The sequence below is a fragment of the Heteronotia binoei genome, chromosome 4, assembly GCF_032191835.1.
Source record: "Heteronotia binoei isolate CCM8104 ecotype False Entrance Well chromosome 4, APGP_CSIRO_Hbin_v1, whole genome shotgun sequence".
Taxonomy (NCBI): domain Eukaryota; kingdom Metazoa; phylum Chordata; class Lepidosauria; order Squamata; family Gekkonidae; genus Heteronotia; species Heteronotia binoei.
Window position 1 is genome coordinate 59,358,960 of NC_083226.1, and position 21,611 is coordinate 59,380,570.

At 42.6% G+C, this 21,611-nt stretch overlaps 1 protein-coding gene across 1 annotated transcript in view; it reads left to right on the forward strand.

Annotated features, from left to right (window-relative positions):
• Positions 1 to 272: 272 nt before the first annotated feature.
• GLDC (glycine decarboxylase) overlaps positions 273 to 21,611 on the forward strand; it is a 49,964-nt gene continuing 28,625 nt past the window's right edge. The window contains exons 1-3 of the mRNA XM_060237366.1: positions 273 to 647; positions 1,046 to 1,124; positions 17,557 to 17,692. Of these exons, the coding sequence (XP_060093349.1) occupies positions 342 to 647; positions 1,046 to 1,124; positions 17,557 to 17,692 (521 nt within the window). The 5' untranslated portion in view covers positions 273 to 341. The remainder of the gene's footprint in view (positions 648 to 1,045; positions 1,125 to 17,556; positions 17,693 to 21,611) is intronic.

The window sequence follows — 21,611 nt, forward strand, 5'->3', positions numbered from 1 at the left end:
CAGAGCAAAAGGCCAGCTGATGAAATGGGCCCGGAGGACTTGGCACTTTTCTTATGATTTAGCGTCTCCGAAACTTGTCCCTTTGCCTCGTAAGACGCCTCGGCTGCTGCTAAGCGAAGCCCATCCTTGTGAGGAGGCAGTGGCCGCCTGTAAGGGACGGGTGACTCTCTCACAAAGCAGGTGGCTTTGAAGGGGCGAGGCCACCGGAGCCCCGCCTCTTGGGCTTATCATTGGCGCGAGGCTATAAGCGGGCATCGCCGCAAGGAAGCGAGTTGTAGGTGTTGCAGTCGGTGAGGAGCCAACTAACTTTGCTTGTGCTCGTCCGTGGGACTCGAGGTAGCATGCAGGCTTGTTTCCAGCAGTGGGGGCGACTCGTGAGCCGGGGCGCCAGTCTACACGGACTCCACAGCGGCGCCTTAGGGGGCAGAAGGGCGCAAGGCCGATGGGGACGCCGGGGGCAGCCAGGAGTGGCCGGTCTGACGAGGAGCAGCACCAGTGGAAGAGGGGTCGAGGCTGCTGCTGCCGCCGCCTCGACCTCCTCCAGGCACATCGAGAGGCTCCTGCCCAGGCATGATGACTTCTCCGAGCGACACATCGGCCCGGGGGACAAAGAGAAGCGAGAGATGCTACAGACGGTGGGGCTGTCGGTGAGGAAGCTCCACGGGATTCCCTCTCTTCTGAGTCTTTTGTTTGTGTCTGTTTCCCACCCCCCATGCTCTTCCCCTCCCATGAAGACCCTAGCCCGACACTCTCTCGAGTAGCGCCCTCTTTGTCTTTGTAGTTTCCCCAGGTTATTCCCATCAGTATGCTCCCCCATACATGCACCTTTCATGCCGTTTGGCTTATTTTAGGAGAGAAATCAAATTTCTTAATAGTCTTCAGCAACAAAAGCTTTTGTTTAAAAAAAAACAACCCCAAAGAGGTTTCATGAGGTTTTCCTTCAGTACTTCTGTTGATTCATAATTTCATCTGTCTGTTTTGGATGCAGTTTTGGAAGAACTTTAAACATGCTCTTAAGTAATTGCATGCTTTGATGTATTTTTAGAGTATTGATGAGCTGATTGATAAAACAATTCCAGCTAACATCTGCTTGCAACGGCCTTTGAAGATGGATGACCAGATTTGTAAGTGTGCCTTTTACCCAGACACCATCTAAATCTTTATATGAGATTTATCTGTGCTTTTTAGTGCTGCTTGTTGAATAGACATTTAAAAAGCTCTATAGGAGAGTTCAGTTTTTAATCACTTTGAGAACTGGAGCTTTATGTGGTGAGGTTCAGCTCAAAAGCAAAGATTGCCATTTAAAATATCTAAAATATTTGCACTAACAAAAACGAGCCTTTTCTCTTCGTTCATTCTGCTTTTTAATGTATTGGTTTCTCAATAAAGCAGCATATGGTTGAAATACTTTGTATGTGTATGAGAGAAAAACAAAAACTTATAGTACTTGTAAGGTCTGACTATCTTAGTTATAGATAAGATTCATAAATGTTCCAAATGCATCTGAACAAAATTGGCATGCATTGTGTTATACCAGACGTCTACCACAAAGCTGTTTTGAGCCATTATGGGGTATATTGGCAGTCTAAAATTTAATTACATTGTTACACTAAACAAAGAAATAGAAACTTTGTCAAGCAGAAGACCCACACTTTAAATGCAAATTGCAAAGAAGCTTGTGTTTGGGAGATACACCATGGTAAATGCTGGCTGAGGGTTTTAAGTGACCAAAAGCTAGTATCTTGATCCAAAATATTTGTTTGGTGTTGCCAGGTTGCAGTGCCAGAAAACATCTTTTTGTGCTTTATTATCAAATTTACTTTCAGTAGTCTGACTAGTCTCCTAGTTTAAAATTAATTAGAAGAATTTATGTTAGTTCATGCTTAGTAGTCATATAGTGACAATTTATTATTCAGAGGGAGCTTCTATATAATTCTTTGGGGGAAAAGGGATGTATTAGCTATTATCTCTAGCCCTATAAATATCTCCTAAGTACCTAACATAAAAGTGGTATGTAAACAACTCTGTGGAAAACATACTAATGACAAAGACAGTTTTAACAAGGTTTGATTATTGCAGTGATACTGCCTGAGAGTTTTTATTCCCTTGAAGACCAAGGATAATATAATTCATGATAATGTTTTAATATGCAGGCACATATGTGATTAGATTCTTCTTTTGATGTTGTTCAGTAGCAAATTGCCATTTGAGTGTAAACTTTAGGTCCTGCAGCCTCTGTGAGGTTCCTGACCAGTTCAGCCTGGTTAGTTCGAGATGATATCACAGAACAGAAGCAGCAGCCAGAATGAACTGTGAATATATGTTTGCACATTATATATTACAGATTCCCCTGAAAAAGCCTGTTGGCAAAATACGTAGGGAATTTTAATCGAGTAATACTCTTGTTTTGCACCATGTGCCTTGGCCTAATTTTGTCCTCTCTTAGTTGCTAGATAAACCAACATTAACAAAAAGTTTATTTTTAATGTAATTATAGGTGGTGTTTTCCAAAATATGACAGCTGTGTAGAATTAGCATTGAGGAAGGATGATGGGAAAAAATACCATGTAACACGCTAAAGTTATTCACACAAATACCCAGTCTTTTAGTGATCTAAGTTACAAAGATTATGTAGTTTCGTTATTGCTACTTTATGAAATTTGGTGGGGAGAGGGATACTTGGATATAGCGTCCAATGCACAATGCAGGTATTCTGCCTCAAATGTGAAGTTTTATATCTATATATATTACTTGTATAAAAATAAACTTGAGTGCAAGCCCTGTTCTTTTGCAACTACCGTTTGGATGTATTCTGAAGGGAAGTGAAAAATGTATGTATTTGCTTGGTCAATGCATGAATTGTACAAAAAACAATCTTGCATGAAGTTATTGAAAGCCACTGTGGTGCAGTGGATAGGGTGTTGGATCCTGGGAGATTCAGGTTCAATTCCCCACATCTACTATGGAAGCTTGCAGATGACCTTAGGTCCATCACAGATTCAACCTAACCTATCTCAAAGAGCTGTTGTGAGAAAACAGGAGGGGCGAACAAAGTTCTAGGTTGCTTTGAGTTCTGGCTGGGGACAAAGGCAGAAAAGAAATAAATGCAAATGTATGTCTATAATAGGAGGAGGTCTGAATGTCCTGCCTCAAAGCAATAATGCTATTAAGACATTTTTCACAAGGCTCAACATGTAGACTGACACTGAGGAAAATGCTTTTCCTCTGCTATTTGTATGTTACTAAGTTGTGCTATATGGCTTACCACTGCATGGGTACCCCAAGTGGCTGTTAAGTTGTATTTGTGTCATCACCTCGGTGGGGTAGGGCGGGATATAAATCGAATAAAATAAATAAATAAATAAATCACTGTTAACTGCTAAACCAGTTTCTGTTGTCTCCTCCCTCCCCCATGCCGTTTTCCAAGTATTTGAGCTATTTGAATCTAGTTCTGTAAATGTTGGTGCACTTGTACATTCTTTTTTGACAAAACAGTGACTAGTAGTGTGCCATCATTCTTGGATTTGAATATTCAGTACTGAAGCATCAACTTGTGTGCGCTTTAAAGTGAGCAATTTCACCCATTCCGCACCAAGGCCTTTTTCTGGCTGTTACACCTCAGTGCCCCAAATTTATGCATGGCAAAGCTATCTTACAAAGTGATTTTAAAATGACATTTTAAGTTTGACTGATAATGCATTTTAGTATAGTCTCTGCCATGTGATTGTAACAAGTCCTAAAACAAAATCCAGCATGTGATAACTTAACAAAGCATTCTACATAACAATATCTTAAGTGACAAAAAATAACATTGTTCAAGTTAAAGTTATGAATTATGGATTGTCATCTTTTTTGTTCTTTTTTTATTAAAATAAATCAACTTTATCGGGCCTATTGGTCACAATTAGTAACACTGTGCTATAGATGGCTGCCTACTCAGTGATAATGTGAAATGATCAGTTGGTGGTAGTATAGCAAGTCTTGTTTGGCAAGCTAATCATCTAGTTCACTGTTACATAACATTGCACTTCTCTGGTAAAATATCTCCGAGGGCCATTGATGTCTGAGTGTCTCAAAATCATAAACTAGAACTTTCCAGTATTTCAAAAGGATGAGAGACTGCACAAGATTGCAACTGCCTAATCTGATGAATTTTAGTGGAGGATTAATAATTTGATCCAATTATCATGTCAACATGTTGACAGAGCAAAAAGTCTCACTGCAAGATCTTGTTACTGAACACTTTGTACTTAGACGTAGCATAGAATCAGCCTGTGCAGATAAATTAACAATAACATAGAGCAACATAAGGAGGGGGGGGGGGGGGTGAAGAGCCACAATTGGAGTTCAGAATTCATAAACTCTTACATTCTCTTTGTGTGCTCTGGAAAGGCATTATTGCGTGTTTGTGGCTTTCACTGATATTAAAGAGAACTGGAGGGTGGGAGGCTATATGTGCATTCAGCTCCCTGTCAGGTTGCCATGTCTGTGTTGGAAAATACCTGGAGACTTGCAGTGGATCTGGGAGAGGGCAGCATTTGGGGAGGGGAGGGGAGGAGACTCATCATGGTACAATGCCATAGAGTCCATACCCTTTAAAGCAGCTATTTTCTCCAGGGGAGCTGATCTCTGCCAACTGGAGATCAGTTGAAAAGCAGGAGATCTCCAGGCCACACATGGAGACTGGCAACCCTAACCCTTGGTGTAAGAATATAAGCTAGAGCTCTTTATGGATTGTCCTTCAAACAAAACTAGAGCTGCACAAATCAGTGAGGAACAGTAAATCTTATCAATTAACTGTTTGGGAAGAGGCATGTGACTGGATTTCAGCTTTCTTTAAGTGGCTACAAATGCACGGCCCCAACCATAAAAATAACTGGGAATTGTATGTGCAGCAACTCATTCTCCTTAGGGTTAGTCTCCTCTAGTTCAGGAAATGTGTATAAAAGCTTTCTTCTCTGCACATGGAATTGTTCAATTGAGGTACTTGTATTTGCATCAGGGCTAGAGCTGTCTACATGGGGTTACAATCTCTTGATAAGTGTTGAAATCCAGGATAAATGAAGCCATAGACTGTGTAAAATGAGAAATCTACAGCCTGTTTTACTCCATTAATTAATATAGAGCTTTGTGTGCCTGCTACTGTTGTTTAGTGCTTTTCATTTGGCACTAAAAATGCTCTTCACACACACCCCTCCCAAATTTTTGATTATGCAGGAAGTGAACATCTTGATCTTTTAAAATGTCATAAAACTTTCCTTTTAGTTGCTGCTTATTAGACTGATTCTTTTGGAAGTTGTTAAGAAGTTCTGTCTTCTCCTGTGTCTTGCCGTTTGAATTCTGTGCTTACTCTCCTTTCTTCCAAGAAGTTCATAGTCATATATCGTCTATAGTTCATAGACTTTTTTTCTCCTACATTCAAGTTCCTTTGCATTTCCATACACAAAGAGTGCATTCAATTCCCTGTTGCTCTTCTTTTCAGATAAGGGCAATGTTAATAGTATGTAAGGGCAGAGGTGATTCTGTTCTTCCATCACCCTTTTTCTACCTGTTTCCATTTTTTCTACTGGCTACCACTTTTGCCTGAGGACTCTATATTTATGCTAAAGTTGTTGTCATAATATTATACATACATTATCCTTCTATATTTTGTCCTGAATTGCATAGATTGAATAGTAGTGGTGAAAAGATAGATAATAGTAGATAGAACTGAATGGTCTTTTGGTACTTTTCAGTTCTGATTCAATATACATTTTTCCCCTGTATTTTTTTTTTTTCAGGCTTGTAACTGATTTTAAGTTCTCTTTAAGTATTTGAAGAGCTGTCACCAGGAGAGCAGAAACCTTTTCCTCCTGGCAGCAGAGGAGAGAACTCACAATATTGAGTTTAAAGTAAGGGTAGGAAAGTGCCAGCTGGATATTAGAAAAAACTTTTTATACCCTGGGTACATTCACACCATACGACATGATGCATTTTGCAACTGGATTTTCGCCATTCTTATACAGTAAAAATCCAGTTTCAAAACGCATTATTTAGTGTAGCATGAATGCACCCTATGAGGAGTTCAACAGTGGAATCAGCTACCTAGGGAGGTGGTGAGCTCCCCCCCATTGGCAGTCTTTAAGCAGAGGCTAGACAAACACTTGTCAGGCTGATCCCACATTGAGCAGGGGGTTGAACTAGATGGTCTGTATGACTCTTTCCATGATTCTAACTAGAACTATAATGGTCTTTTGATACTTTTCAGTTCTGATTCACTATGTCTGTTTCTCCCTGTATTTTTTTCTTCAGATCTGTAACTGATTTTTTCAGATCTGTAACTGCAATAATAGACATAAAGCTAATAGAATAGGGATTGCCAAACATGCTTCACATAAGAGCCACATCGAATAAACGTCAGATGTTTGAGAACTGCAAGACATGAACTTCAGATGTGTGAGAGTTGAGACATGAACGTCATATGTTTGAAGGCAGGCAGGCAAATAGATGGGGAAGTGGGAGGTGGAAAGAAAGCAACTTTAAATGCATTCTCCAAGCTTCAGGCTGGCATGGCTTGGAGAAGTGATTTAGAAAGAGAAATGCCTCTCCAGGGCAGTCAACAGGGGGGTGGGGGCTTTGAAAGTCACACCATATCTGTGAGAGAGCCACATGAGGTTCCTGAGTCACAGTTTGGCCACCCCTGTAATAGCAATCTAAAGCCAGGTTAATGACCGTAATAATGAACAATCACCAGAAAGGGTTTGAATGATAAGGGGACAATATCTTAATCACAGTATTATTTTTTGCATCTCAGTCAGTGGAAATTTAGTGCTTCTCTTAAAACTTAGACTGCTCCTTGGCTTTCACTTTTGTGTCTGCTGTCTGATAAAAAGCAAACAGTAGAAGCAATTTAGTACTCTTGATGGTCCAGGACTTCCTGCAATGCTGGCAATCAGTGGGAAGAATTCTGTTTAAAGTACTTACCCATTCCTTTCTCCCAAAAGGGACCTATATCAACTTATAATAAAACATATTCGTTGGTTTATTCTGCTCCCCATAAACAATCTCTTTCTTTTTGCAGAAAAATGGGGAAGAGTAAGAGATCTATCAGATTCCTTTAATCAGATATATTGGATTTAGTCATTCCTCACTCTGTTCCTTAAACCATGAAAAATACTTAATAAATCCTGAATGGGTTGTTAAAGTAATTCAATACAAACTGCAACAACTGTTTCTTTAGCAAAAAAAAAGGATGACACCTTTTCCTGTCACTTCAGTTTATTAACTGAGACTTTCCTTGAACATTATCCAACACAATGTTTTTCCTGTAACAAAACTGGCTCTATATTGGCCTTAGTCACATACCTCTAGGTTATGCTTTTTTACATTACGAATCAGTTCTGGGAGCCTCTACATTTAGCTGATATAAACTGTAATTGTGATATGAGGAAATAACGTAATTTTACAGACAGTAATAGAGATTCTGTTGAAAGTGGGCTGTCTTCCAGGGAAAAGTCGCACCTTGCCTCTGAAATCCATAAATGTTAATGTTGTACTGAATGTGCAGTGTCCTTTCTCTTTCCTGTTCTGAGATAACAGTGCCAAAAGATCAATGAACTCTATCCTTGGTACATTAAGATCATTACCTCAAATCATTATGCAATACTCACAGCTCAGAGACATAAACAAGGTCAGCTGTAGGTATTGATTCAGCAAAAAAAAAAAAGTGCTAACTAAGTTCCTGAAGGATTACTCAACTAAATTCAGTGTAGTGAGTTTATATTATAACGCATTTCATCTTAGCTGCTGGCCTAGAAAACTAGAAGCAGTAGCCTGAGGAGGATGGCCATGTTCCAAGTGTTTGTTAATGGGTGTTTACAGTCCTCTCGTATTTCCAGCTCCCTCCTCCCTGTTCAGTGAGTACATTCCTTTATAGGTTTCTCATTGCACAATGTAGGGGAGAGCCTCACATTAACCAATTAGATTCATAATCAAAGGGCAATGTCCATAACATAAAGATAAATACTGAAGTAACTTGATAGTGAGTAGTTCTTCATATGCAAAAGAAATCTGGTTGGCAGCCCAAAGTTATGCCATTGCAATATTTCAAAATATGGAGCTGCTCCAGCAGCCCAGCCTAATACATTGGAATCCCAGACAATCATTTCAGGTCCAGTATTTAGGATTGGGGTATTAGAGGCACATTCACCAAAGCATTTCAGAAAGTAGAATTTGTTACGTTAATTGAATTCTGGGCTGACCCACCCCACCCCATCTCATTTTAGATTTTTATGTTGTCTACCTGCACTTCTATCTGAAGTTTTTTGTGCATTCCTTCTGTTTTTCTATTTTGCTTTATCAACGAAATCCAAATTCTGTTTTGTAACTTGGGAACAGTAGCACCACCTCAAATGTATTTTTGACCAGTCCTAGTGAACAATGGCAGGCCTCTTGATGTTTAATTTTGGAGATTTCAAATTCTACTGAAAACATAAATGAACCGAGTGCTGATTATTGTATGAGTATACTACATACAGTGAGTTTGTATCTATTATGTTGTTAATTGCAAGATTGATGCATAAATACATATGAATATAGGGGAAGTCTGGTGCTCTCTGGAAGGCTTATAATAGTTGGGTGGAGATAGCAAGACCAGAAGAAGGAATTGGAGAGATTACCTGGTGTAGAGTGAAGCTCATTTTGGGTTAAGTAGAATAGACGGTAAAAGCATCTTTGATAAGGTTTTTCTCTTGTAAGTCAGGCTTCTATTCTGCATCTCCACATTCTTCTAATAATGGAAACTATTTCTGATAACACTTCATTTTCAACCGTGTGAGATGTAGAAGCTTTGGGTAACTAAGATAGATGCTTGTGATAGATTGTGTGATTCCAATGAAGCTATTAAGAGTGTTTGCGTTAATTCCTAAATTATGCCAAGGTTTTCATTTTATGAAAAGCTTACTTGCTGTTGGCTGCTAGAATTCCATCTTTTTTGTCCTGTTTATGCATTGATATTTTGTGGAAGCTTGAGGATAGTTAAGTTTTAAGAACTCTTTTATTTGATGTAAGGCATTCCTTCTAAAATTTGTTTAAGTTTAAACATCTTAATATTCAAAAATGGTTCTAAACTTAGTGAGCTTGTATGCCATTTTTATAATACATCCATATGAAATGAAAAGAAAGGTGAAAATGCTGCCCCACTTTAAATGTTTCTTAGGAGGAAAACAGACAAATTGCCATAGACTCTTTGACATCTCAATCTACGACTTTTTGAAGCTCTTGTATAATCTGTTTTCAAAAGAAATGGAAGGTTCCATGAATATTCCTTAATTTTAGTTATTAAGGTCTTTGCTGTTTTTGCAACCAGAATCATAAACAGCAAATCTTTCCCACAATAAACCTTGTTCCATGAACGTTTCTGAACTCCTTAAATTGTGCAGACGTGAAGCTCTTTCCTTGCATAAACTAAAGATTTATGTAAATCAGTGAACCTATGTATCTGCTGCCTGAAAATGAATTAGCTGCCCTTCCTTAATGACCTGTATGAATTTCCTCCTGTACCTAATTTCTAGTAATTTGCTTTAATAGGCTATTCACAGAGCTAACAGCTGGCTCTGTCACTCAGTACACATAGGGGAAAAGTCCCCAAAACTGAGTTTGTTTATCCAAAGTAGCTGTGTGAATTAAACCTGGAATCCTGTAACTTCTCTTTTTAGTGTGTGATTTCCCTTTTTAATGTGTGATTTCTGTGCAGTGTGTTTTCTTATAAGTACCACAGGATACCTGTTTCATGTCAGTGTAATATACTTGTATCTATTGCTGCTTTGACCTGGAAATATTTATTTGGTTTGAAGCATGACCTGGAAATACTATATCATATAAAATGGATTTAGTCAGCCTTTGAGAGCTTGCAGCAGTGCAATTCTTAAACATGCCACTACTCTAATCCCATTGATTTAAATGGATTTAGAAGTGTGTAACTCTCCTTCAGATTGTACTGTTAAAATATACACATTAATTCTTCTGTTATCCAGATCTTCCTCACCTTCCTCAGCATGTTCATTGTTGGTCTGCAGTATTTAGCTCCACCCGTACTGCGTATAGTTCAACTACATTATCCAAGTAATGGCAAATACAGTGCCTATATGACTACAGAGGTTGCAAATATAGTCCTGTCCAGTTGAAGGACTGGACAGTTTTCTGTTCTCAGGTGGCAAGTTGTAAAGTAAATAATAATTCAAGGATAGAAGTTTACCTTTTCAGCAACTAAGGCTACTGAGATTGGTTATTCCATACCAACAAGGTGGTGGTTGATAAACAAACCTGTAAATTCAGTGGTTTCCCTGTTGCCCAAAGCAATCAAATGTCATTCAAGACTTGCTAATGAATTATGGCTCCAGTGCTTCCAAGAATGGAGTTAGTTAATAAAAGCAGTTTTATTTTTGCCAAATACTTTTGTTTCCAGCAGCTACCCCTGATGCATGGCATACTGTTCCGATGGTCCCCTGAACCTCAGCAGCAGCTTCTTGAGGAACGGTGTTAGTAAATCTGTGAGCTCTTTTCCTTATTGGGCTAAGTCCTGCAACATATCTGCTGTGATACACAACCTGCTAAGCCACTGGCAACTGGAGGCCATGACCTTAGGGCATTTGACTCTTTGTAAGAATATAACAGCCCCGCAGATACCACATAGCCGCTGCTCGCAGTAAAATAGGGTTACTGATTCATGTTTTAGACCAGAGGTTCCCCAATGTGGCACTTGTGGGTGCCATGGAAGGTATCAGAAATGTGTTGATTGACAGGTGTTTTTAGAATGTGGTAGGGACCAGGTGGGGCTTTTGCTCAGCTTGTGTAAAAAGGATAGCCAGGCTAAATGCTTGCAAAATTGAGGCAGCTACTGCCACATAAGGGTTTCTTAACTAACTGAATACTTACTTTGTGCATGTGCAAGGAAATATTTTGAAATAATATGTTCATGTAAAAAGGGATCCTGTTTAACATAGTTTCTGCCTGAAGTTGCTATCAGATTTATGCACAACATCACTTCCTGACATTTTGAGGCAGACTTCATTTCCTGTGGCAACCATTTGGTGGTTCTCTCTACCGCACTGTATTAGAATTTCAAAAGTGCCCACAGGCTCAGAACAGTTGGGGACTATTTTAGTGACATCACTTCCGGTGACGTCACGCCACCGCCGGAAACAGGAAGTGACATCACTTCCTGTGACATCATCTCCCCCCCCGCGCCACCTGCCGGAAGCAGGGAGTGACATCACTTCCTGTGACATCATTTCCCCCGCGCCACCTGCCGGAAGCAGGAAGTGACATCACTTCCTGTGACATCATTTTCCCCAAATGCCACTGCCAGAAACAGGAAGTGACTTCACAGCACTTCCTGTGACGTCCCCAAAAATCCCCCAAATATCACCGCCGGAAACACCAAGATTATTTATAGAGAGGGAAAGGGGGAAATAAAGTTAAATAAAACTCTTTTTTTACTTTTTTCAAAGTGAGAAGACTAGAGAGAACGGGTTCCACGCTGAGAAGCCAGTCAGATTCCAGTGAGATACCAGTGAGACTGTGCTGCATAATGCAGCCTATTTATTTTGTCCTGTTTGCTCTGTTGGCTCTATCTGCGCCACCTTCATCACTTTCGGGGTGTGGATCCCCCAGTGGGGTGGTCTCCCGACTCCCTCCGCTGGCTGTTTCTGATAGCCCTGCGCCCCCTCTTTCATTTGATATGTGTCCCGTGCGGGTGCCACCCTCCCTCCGGGAGATGCCGCAAAATGAGCCCCCTTGAGACTTATGGCGGCAGGGCTCGGGGGAAGCGAGCTAGACTGCTGTTCTTTTGAGGGGTTATAGAGTGTTTCGAGCCCGTCCCTGTGGCATCGGTCCCATCGTTGTGGGACCCAGGGGGCCGGCGCAGTGGCCCGCCGAAGCAGCCTGTCACTAATAACACAGGTCGAGATGCAGGAAAGGAACCCGGAAGTGACCGACAGGCTGCTTCAGCGGGCCACTGCGCCGGCCCCCTGGGTCCCACAATGATGGGACCGATGCCACAGGGACAGGCTCGAAACACTCTATAACCCCTCAAAAGAACAGCAGTTTAGCTCGCTTCCCCCGAGCCCTGCCGCCATAGGCCTCAAGGGGGCTCATTTTGCGGCATCTCCCGGCGGGAGGGTGGCACCCGCACGGGACACAAATCAAATGAAAGAGGGGGCGCAGGGCTATCAAAAACAGCCAGCGGAGGGAGTCGGGAGCCCACCCCACTGGGGGATCCACACCCCGAAAGTGATGAAGGTGGCGCAGATAGAGCCAACAGAGCAAACAGGACAAAATAAATAGGCTGCATTATGCAGCACAGTTGAGAAAGTGCCTTATCCCATATACTGATGAAGTAAATACAGGATATGAGAACAAAATTGCACCAGAAGAAACAAACACAAAGCTCCCTTACACTGAATCAGTGCTTGGGTCCACCAAAGTCAGAGTTGCTTAACAAAAGAGCAACACAGAATAAAGGTCAGATGTTTGAGAGCCGCAAGACATGAACATCGGATATTTGAGAGCCACGGAAGGAAGGAGGGAAGGAAGGAGGGAAGGAAGGAAGGAGGGAGGGAGGGAAGGAAGGAAGGAGGGAGAAAGGAAGAAAGGGAGGAAGGAGGGAGGGAAGGGAGGGAGGGAAGGAAGGAAGGAGGGAGGAAGGAAGAAAGGGAGGAGGGAAGGAGGGAGGAAGGAAGAAAGGGAGGAGGGAGGGAAGGGAGGAAGGAGGGAGGGAAGGGAGGAGGGAAGGAAGGAAGGGAGGAGGGAGGAAGGAAGAAAGGAGGGAGGGAGGGAAGAAGGAGGGAGGGAGAGAAGGAAGGAAGGAGGGAGGAAGAAAGGGAGGAAGGAGGGAGGGAAGGAAGGGAGGAGGGAAGGAAGGAAGGCCGCCCCCCCCGCCAGCCGCCCCCCCCCGCTTTCGGCCCCCTCCCTCCCTCCCTGCCTGCCTGCCGGCTTACCTTCTCCCAGGGCGCAGCCTCCCCTCCGGGCGGGCATGCTGGCCAGGAGGCGCAGCGGCGGCTGGTGCTGCTGGCGGCGCTGCTGCTGGCCAGGAGGCGCTGCTGGTGGCGGCTGAGGAGGAGGCGGCCGAGCCCACCGACCCGGGGCCTCCCGCCACGCCGCCGCCGGCCCACCTCCCGCTCCGGCCACGGCCTCCGCCGCCTCCCCCTCTGCCGCTGCCGGGGCCCTACGCCAGCGAGAGGAGCCGGCGGGCCGCGCGCGCAGTCGGGGAAGGCGGCGACTGAGGGACCGAGCGTCCCTGCGCGTGCGCACGGCAGTGTGGCGGGCCCTACGCCGCCCACTCTCCTGGCCCCGCGCATGCGCAGAGCCCGCCACACCGCCGTGCGTACGCGCAGGGACGCTCGGTCCCTCACTCACCGCCTTCCCCGACTGCGCACGCGGTCCGCTGGCTCCCCGCTGGCAAAACCGGGATCTCTAATGGTCCCGGTATAGCCAGCCTGGGAGGCGGGAATTGGGGGCCAGAATCGGGACTTTCCCGGGTGACCGGGATGATCTGGCCACCCTACGTCAGGGCTTGGTGGTGGAGGATATATCGGGCTCTTTGCTTCACTGAGACTGGGAGGCTTGGGAGCTTTTATTTAGAGTTATATGCTCACTTGTGGGTGGCTAAGTAAACTGGGAAGAGTTGGGACTTGCCTGCCTAGTGTGGCATTTGGAGGAAGAAATTTCCCCTGCTCCTTTAAACAGGTTCCCTACCTTCCCCCCCCACCTCGGCTCCTCCCCTCCCCCCACCTCGGCTCCTCCCCTCCCCACTCATTTCTACTTCGGCACCTTTCTTCCTTCCTGAAGTCTCTCTTGCTCCTCCCAGACTCAGCTTTTCCTCCTCCTTCCCCGGCTTCCTTCCACGTGGTCTCCCAAACAAACTTTTGCTTCTTCTCTCCCAACTGCACTGTAAGTTGTATTTTTTTTTTTCTGATTGTAAAGGTGGGCGTGGGGGAGAGGTTTGGACCTGGACAAAACATAGGGCTCCAGCAACAGAATTTCAGGGCCAGTTTTGGATTTAAAAATAAAATAAAATCAAGGGCACAGAAGAAGATTTTCCAGGGGGAAAGACTTGCAAGTGGAGGGGTGGAGAATAGAAAGAAGGCAGAGAAGCAAGGAGCTAAAAAAACTGCAGAAGCCTTTCTGCAGCATATCCTGGAAGGATGCCAGCCTCCAGGTGGGAGCTGGGGTTCCTCTGAAATTACAGCTCATCTCCAAACTACAAAGATCAGAAGCGGACAAGAGCTATTCTGTTCTAATCTCCAGGGGAACTGAAAGGATAAGTTATTTCTCTGTTTTAGAACCAGTTTGCTATGTATAATCATGCAACATATCAGAGCCATGCATAGTTACAAATGTTTAAAAACAGCCTGTTGTGAAGGATATTCTCCAGCTATGCAAATATCTCTGGGTTTGGTCCTTGATGACACACAAGCCTGTTTAAAAGGTGGACATGAGACATATGCAAAGAAATAGTCTTTCATGTTGGATTTGGCTGACAGAGGTGCTAAGAGATTTCTTTATGCCAGTTATGGAATTGCTTTGGGACTGTTGTTGCTGTGAATCTAGTTGTGCCTTCCTTCTTTGGCAGCCTGTAATAATTCCTAGCAGGGAATTTTTTTGTAGAAAAATAGGTGATGGAGCTCATCCAGGGATTGTTATGTAGCCACACCTACTATTCAGTGGACAAGGAATGTAGCTGGGGAGGAGGAAAGGGAACCCTCAGAAAGGTTCAGGAGCTGTGCTCCTGTGAGCTCCTGCTGAATTCAAGGCCTGATTCCTAGACATTTGTGAACTGATTACAAAGCAAAATAACATCCAGTGGATGCTAGTTGTTCAAACCAGCAACTGGCACTGTAAAGAAGAGGGGCTGGAATGCCCTATGACAGGAGTGGCCAACGGTAGCTCTCCAGATGTGTTTTTTTTGCCTACAACTCCCATCAGCCCCAGCCAGCAAGACCAAATAGCTGGGGCTGATGGGAGTTGTAGGCAAAACATCTGGAGAGCTACTGTTGGCCACCCCTGCCCTATGACTCAGGGAAGGAGATGTGTGAAACACAGTTATACCCTCCCTTAAGTTATCAGTTGACAGACTTAATAAGTAAACAAATTCAGTAGTACTTTTAGTTATATATCATAGTTAAGATGCAGGCAGTTTCTGCTAGGAGAATAAAAATATCAAAAGGCTACCTTTCACAGAAAAGAAATATAGGAGCTCCTGGCCACTGGCAGGGAATGGGGGAGTTGGGTAGCCATATCCAGATGGAAAACTTGTGGAGATTTGGGGACATAACCTGGAGAGGGAAGGCACCTCAGCAGGGTATAATGTCATACAGTCCCCCCTCTGAAGCAGCATTTTTCTCCAGTGTATAGTCTAAAAATGAGCTGTAATTCCAGGGGATTCCCCAGATCCCACCTGAAGGCTGGCATCCCTAGGTTCATACAGTTTTCTGTTGTGCATTTTGCATAGTGTGAAGTGTGCAGTTCAGTGCATAGAATCATTGAACCATAGAGCTGGAAGGGCCTCCAGGATCACCTAGTCCAACCCCCTGCACAACGCAGGAAATTCACAAAGAAGTTAACAGAATCAACATTGCATGCGTCTCTTTCCTACTAAAGTCAGTGTAAAGGGCTTCACTTTTGGCAGAACTTTTATGCCATGCTCTAGACAAGGAGTGGCCAATCTTGTGTAATGTAAGAGCCACATAGAATAGATGTCAGATGTTTGAGAGCCACAAGACATGAATGTCAGATGTTTGAGAGCAGGAAGGCAGGCAGGCAGGCAAATAGCTGAGGGGAGAGAGAGGTGGAAAGAAAGCAACTTTAAATGCATTCTTCAAGCCACTGTTTGACTAGGCTTGATTTAAAGAGAGAAATGCCTTCTCCAAGTCAGCTGACAGGGTGGTGTGGGCTTCGAGAGCCACACAATATATGTGAAAGAGCCACAGTTTAGCCACCCCTGCACTATACTGTTTTTGAATATTTTACCAAGTAATTCATTTGCATTGTTCTCCACTTCAATAATTGTAGTCCTAATACATTGTTTATTAAAGGCTCTTGCTGTCTGATTGAATTGCGTTTCATTTTTTGTATTCTGTCCTGAGTCTCAGTGAGGAAGGTGGGCTGTAAATGAAGCTGATAACAATACTGTGTGTTGTATATATCTTCTTAAATTAGTTGTGGAGTATATGCAAGAAGTATTCTGTTGGCATTATTATTGTTAAAGCACAATCTGATGGCAGTATAATTTTCAAATTAACACTGCATTTTTGTGGTGGTGAGGTGTTTTTTTTGGTCTGTTTTGAAGCTATGAATTATGCTTGGTATCTGCTGGAGTTCCCTATTGCTGCTTTAAGTCAAACTCTCTTCTTTTGGCCTGCTTTGTTTTCTGCTGAAATTTGACCTTCTTTAAAAACAAATCAATCCAGAGTGCTTTGGTTAGGTTATTTATTTTGGTACAAGTAAATATATGTTTTGCTATTTTGTTTATAACTCTCCCCATCAGTAAGGTTCTACAGCATCCTTGATGCTTTATGCAAAATTTTTGTTATTTTTGTACTGGCAGGAGGCCTAAAAGTCTAGAGCAAGGGTGGCCATACTGAGGCTCAGGTGCCACATGTGGCTCTTTCACGCATATTGTGTGGCTTCCGAAGCCCCCACTGCTGCCCTATTGGCCAGCTTGAGAAGGCATTTCTCTTTTTAAATCATTTTTCCAAGCCAGCTGGCAGCTTGGAGAATGCATTTAAAGTTAAAGTTGCTTTCTTTCCACCTCTCCCTACCTCCTCCCCCATTCAGGGGTCATTTTGTAGGGAAAAAAGGTGCGGGAGCTCAGTAGCATATCTCATTTGTGTGTGCCCCGGAAACTGTGTTCAGTGGGGAGAGAACTGCCCACTGCATGCAGACCCTGGCTGGAGGTTCAGGTGCTATGCTCCTGTGAGCTCCTACTGAATTCAAGCCCTGCCCCCATCTATTTGCCTACATGCCTGTTTCAAACAGCTGAGGTTCATGTCTTGTGGCTCTCAAACATCTGATGTTTATGTGATTCTTAACATTAAGCAATTTTGACCATCCCTGGCCTAGAGGTAATGTAAAATGGGGAAAGGTGGGGGTGGGAAGTTATATACGACAGTATGTTTGAAGTTTGGGGGGGGGTGGGAAGAAGTTTCTTCAGAGGAAAAGGCGGGTTTGGGAGAGTGCCCAGAAAGTGATGTCAAAGGAAGAGGTGGGGTTTTGGTGGAGTGTGCTGGATGTGACATCATCAAATGAGTGGAAGGGACATCACTTGACCTTTGTCCTGGAAGTGACATCACAGGAAATGACATTACAGAAGTCTCCCGGCTCCACCCCCAAAGTTCCCAGATATTTGTTGAGTTGGACTTGGCAACCCTCATGAAATCATGCCTGGAAGGAAACCAATAGCATAGCTGGCTCAGGTTCAGTCTAGCAGGCCCTTGGCTAGTATTGTAATGCCTGCAAAAATGTTTAGCATTATTAAATCCTTCACAAGATGTCCACTATAACTTTCTTTTCAATTAGGTGAGAATGAAGTTCTTGAAACTTTACACAATATTGCCAGCAAGAACAAGATCTGGAGATCCTATATTGGCATGGGTTATTACAACTGTTCAGTCCCTCAGGCCATTTTGAGGAATTTGCTGGAGAATGCAGGATGGTAATGTACACTATTTTATCATTAAACAAGTCTATGGTTCATGAATATTTTTCAGCTTATTAACATTTTGGGATACAGGGAGGTACCCATACTATATATAGCTACTTTGCAATGCATCAAAATGTTAATAATAGAAAAACTACAACTGTAGAATTAAAGTTTAAGTGGCAAAAATGATCTGGTCAGATCTCAGAAGCTAAGCAAGGTCAGTACTTGGAAGGGAAACTACCAGGGAAGACTCTGCAGAGGAAGGCAATGGCAAACCACCTCTGCTTCTCACTTGCCTTGAGAACCCCTTGCTGGAGGTGCCATAAGTTATCTACAACTTGACAACACTTCATACACACACACACACACAAATAGAGTGGTGGTCGTGTTGGGCCAGCAGCGAGCCTAAATGTAAAGGCACCTCTCAGTTGGCACAAGGCTCCTCTGCAGCGGCCAGTGGATGCTGTCCTTCCCATCCTGTCTGGGAAAAGTGCCTTATGTGGTATTTGTTTGTATTTCAGTGGGATTCCTGCCCCTACCATGACCAGAGATGGATGTCACAGAATAACATAATATGAGGCATGTGGGTTACAACAAGCTTGTAGTCCCTTGTGTCTACATATACCCTTGTTGGTGGCTTCAGTGGTAATCCTTCTTTCCCCCACCTTGTAAAGTTTACTGCCACGACACGATTGTTATTCACCACAGGCTGCTGGGCACATACAAGTTAAGCTTATGCAGCAGAGAAGGGAAATGCATTAATTTTATATTGTTAAGCTAGCAAGGCCATATACTTCCTGTGATGTGACTAATATATTTCTTTTAAATAAGTGTTTATTGTCCATCTAGTATGCCATGATGCTGAGCAACAATTTCACAATAAATATACATTTGTAAAGTTTCTGAAATTTTTGGTTTGCATGATTAGATTCCTTTTGGATATGCAAAAGGAGATACTTAGAAATCTGTAGCCATTTTGCTGTGTGTCTCAGCTTCACATATCATAGGAGGCTATTAAATCCTTAGAAATCTTATATTCTAATAGCCATCCATGGCCCCCATCTGTGGATAGCTAAGTCTGTGGATCAGGGCCACATAGAAGCTAAACAGATCATTCTGTAAACTTAAAGCACTCTCCAGATTTGCAGAAAAATCTGAAAATAAAAAATACGGGGAGTTTAACACCCCCCCCCCCAAAAAAAATAGTGTTCTCTGTGCAAGTGCAGAGAATGCTCTTAGCAGATCAGAACAGATCCTGGCCCAGCAGCAGATGCTGACAGCTTCTTTGGGCATTGCATATGGTGGTGGAGGAGGAGGCCAGGAGCTGGGGAGATAAAAAACCATGTGGGGCCAGTCCGCTGTGGAAACTGGCAGCTGTGCAGGGTCTTTGACAGACTCAACAGATGGGGAAGCTGGAGCTGTGCCAGGTTTAGCAATGAGGGGAGGATATGGATTCCCCCCAACAGTCTGCTCTCTCCACTGAGCTGGAAGAAGGGAATCAAGTTTGGGTAAGCAGCAGTGATGGAGGGATTCTTCCCCTGTGAGTATCATGGGTCCCAACTTGTATTCAAATTCTGTCTCTAGAGGACTGTACTATTCATGTGAAAATGCAGCTCCTGTGTACCATGTTACTGCTTTAGGAAGTGTTTAAAGGAATGTCCTAAAAGTAAGTCCATTCCAGGTTAAGGTAAAAATAGGGAATGTACTGTTAATGGGCATGTAAAGTTGGTCCTTGAAGTAATTGGCAAGACTGAAAATAAAATAAATATATAAAAGTGTATGGGGCATATGTTTTTTTAAAAAGTTTATTCTAAGTGAGCTTCAAGTGACTTGATATAAGGATATAAAAGTGTACGGGGTATGTGGTTTTCTTAAAGAAGTATTATTCTAAGTGAGTTTCAAGTGAGTTGCATGAAAGCAGTGTGAGCAAACACCATTCAAAGACTAATCTGGCAAAACATTCACATTCTTCTAGCAAGAATGCAACTCAATAGGGGTCTTGGAAAGGGATGAGTCCTCTTGTTACTCTTGGAAGACAATTGCACACAGTCATTCATTTATGACTAGCTTCTTTATTTTCAGGTGATATTTAGCAGAAATAACACTGCTTGCTTGTTCTCAAGACCAGAAGTAGTATTCATGTTCTCTTCTCTATGAATGGAAGGATATTTCTGCTTACACAAGGAGAGATGTTTTTCCACCCTTCTCAGTACAGACTCCAGTGCAGCATCCCTCCATTTCAGGGTCCCTGACCCTCAGGAGTAAAATGCAGGGGATGTAGGAAGAAGGGGGAGTAGACAGACTATTTCCAGCAGATGTTCTTGCAATCCACTGTCTTAAGCATCAAACACTGGCTGATGTTTTGCAAATCCATCGCAAACTTGCCCAGTCTGCACTGTATATATGGTTCAGTATTCAGCTTTGAATTTGAAATAAGTCAGTAAAAGGTGATGTTCTGCAGTCTCAAATAAAAACTGAAAGAGAAATGAAGAGGAAAGCAAAGCCATGAATAGGTCACTTGCCCTTATAGTCAATTTACCTTAGAGTCAACTTGGAAATGGATGCTGAGCTATCCTCTCAGTTTGAATTAATGATACCATAGATGGAATGACCCCAGGCAGTTGTATGTGTGAATTAATAGGCATATATCTAATACAGTATATACAAATATAACAGCTGTCTGAGTGTTTATTTAAACAGATGAGCATATTTCACACTGTGCATGAACTTTTTTCAGCAGTTGCCAGTGAGACCTGCATGAAATAAAATCACATGAAGAGTCCTAACTCAGCAGCAGAGGCTGTAACTGTAATGTTTTCATAAATTAAGTAAACAGAGACTTAATAATTGCTCTTAAGCATGAGTTTGTTCAAAGAGGGAAACTGATTGTTTGAATCCGCATTAAGGCCCATTTTTGTTTGTTTGATCTACAGAAAATTGCTGCATTGTACTATAGTATTACTGAAAGATTAGGATATTCACATAAATAAGCCAGAATTTCTTGTAAAATATAATAGTGACAGTCACTGGGGTTTAGCAACTGATTTTCTTTAATGAGAAAATTGACAAGTGTGTTAAGGAAAAAGTGGTTGCAAATTAGCAGTGGGTTTTTTCCCTTTCTCTCTCCTAGGTTGTCTAGCTTTTTTCATTTGATCCAAAAATAGGGTAGGTTTAAAACATTGCTTTGGCTCAGCAACTTATAATCAGCAGTTAGCAATGTAATGCTGGGGACTGTGTTCGGCAGCACATGTTTTGGTGTCTATACTTCCTGAATATCTTCACGCTACCTCTCTGCTGTAGTGTTGCCTTAGAAACACAACTACTTAATTCCAGCGACGTGACAAGAACATAAATGAATGGACAAAGAATAGAAAGTATGTTTGGCTTCATGAGAGAGTTGACAATGAGTCTAGACTTAACTATATGCTTTAGTAATCATTAGTGGTTTTGAAATATACTGGAATTTGTGAGGTTTCATGAAAGTTGATTAAACTTCTGGCAAATGCTGGGTAATGCTAGCTAATTTAAAAACCAGAGCATGTAAGTACCTGTAAAAAAGCAAAGTTAGAGCATTCAAAATAATTCAACAGAAGTGATCAAGATAGGGCATTCTATAGGGAACCAGTTGGAAAGAACAGGTTTCCAGGGTCAGTAATAGTTACTGTGAGTGATGTGTAGGAATGACCCTGTGTGAAAATTGAGGTGTCATATTTATTCTATGCCTACTTTATTTAAACACTGGCTAGTGGTAATACTATTGAATGGAAGTTTTGCCTCTTTGCTTCTGTGTTTTGTAATTTAAATTATGCTGTTAAAGTTATCGACTCCTCAAACAATCTTATAGAAGGCCACTTTCAGTGCAGCCATCTGAGTCTTCCCCCCAAAAAGCTCTCTGAGGGCCAGAAGTCCTTCTGGAAGATGATGTGACAGA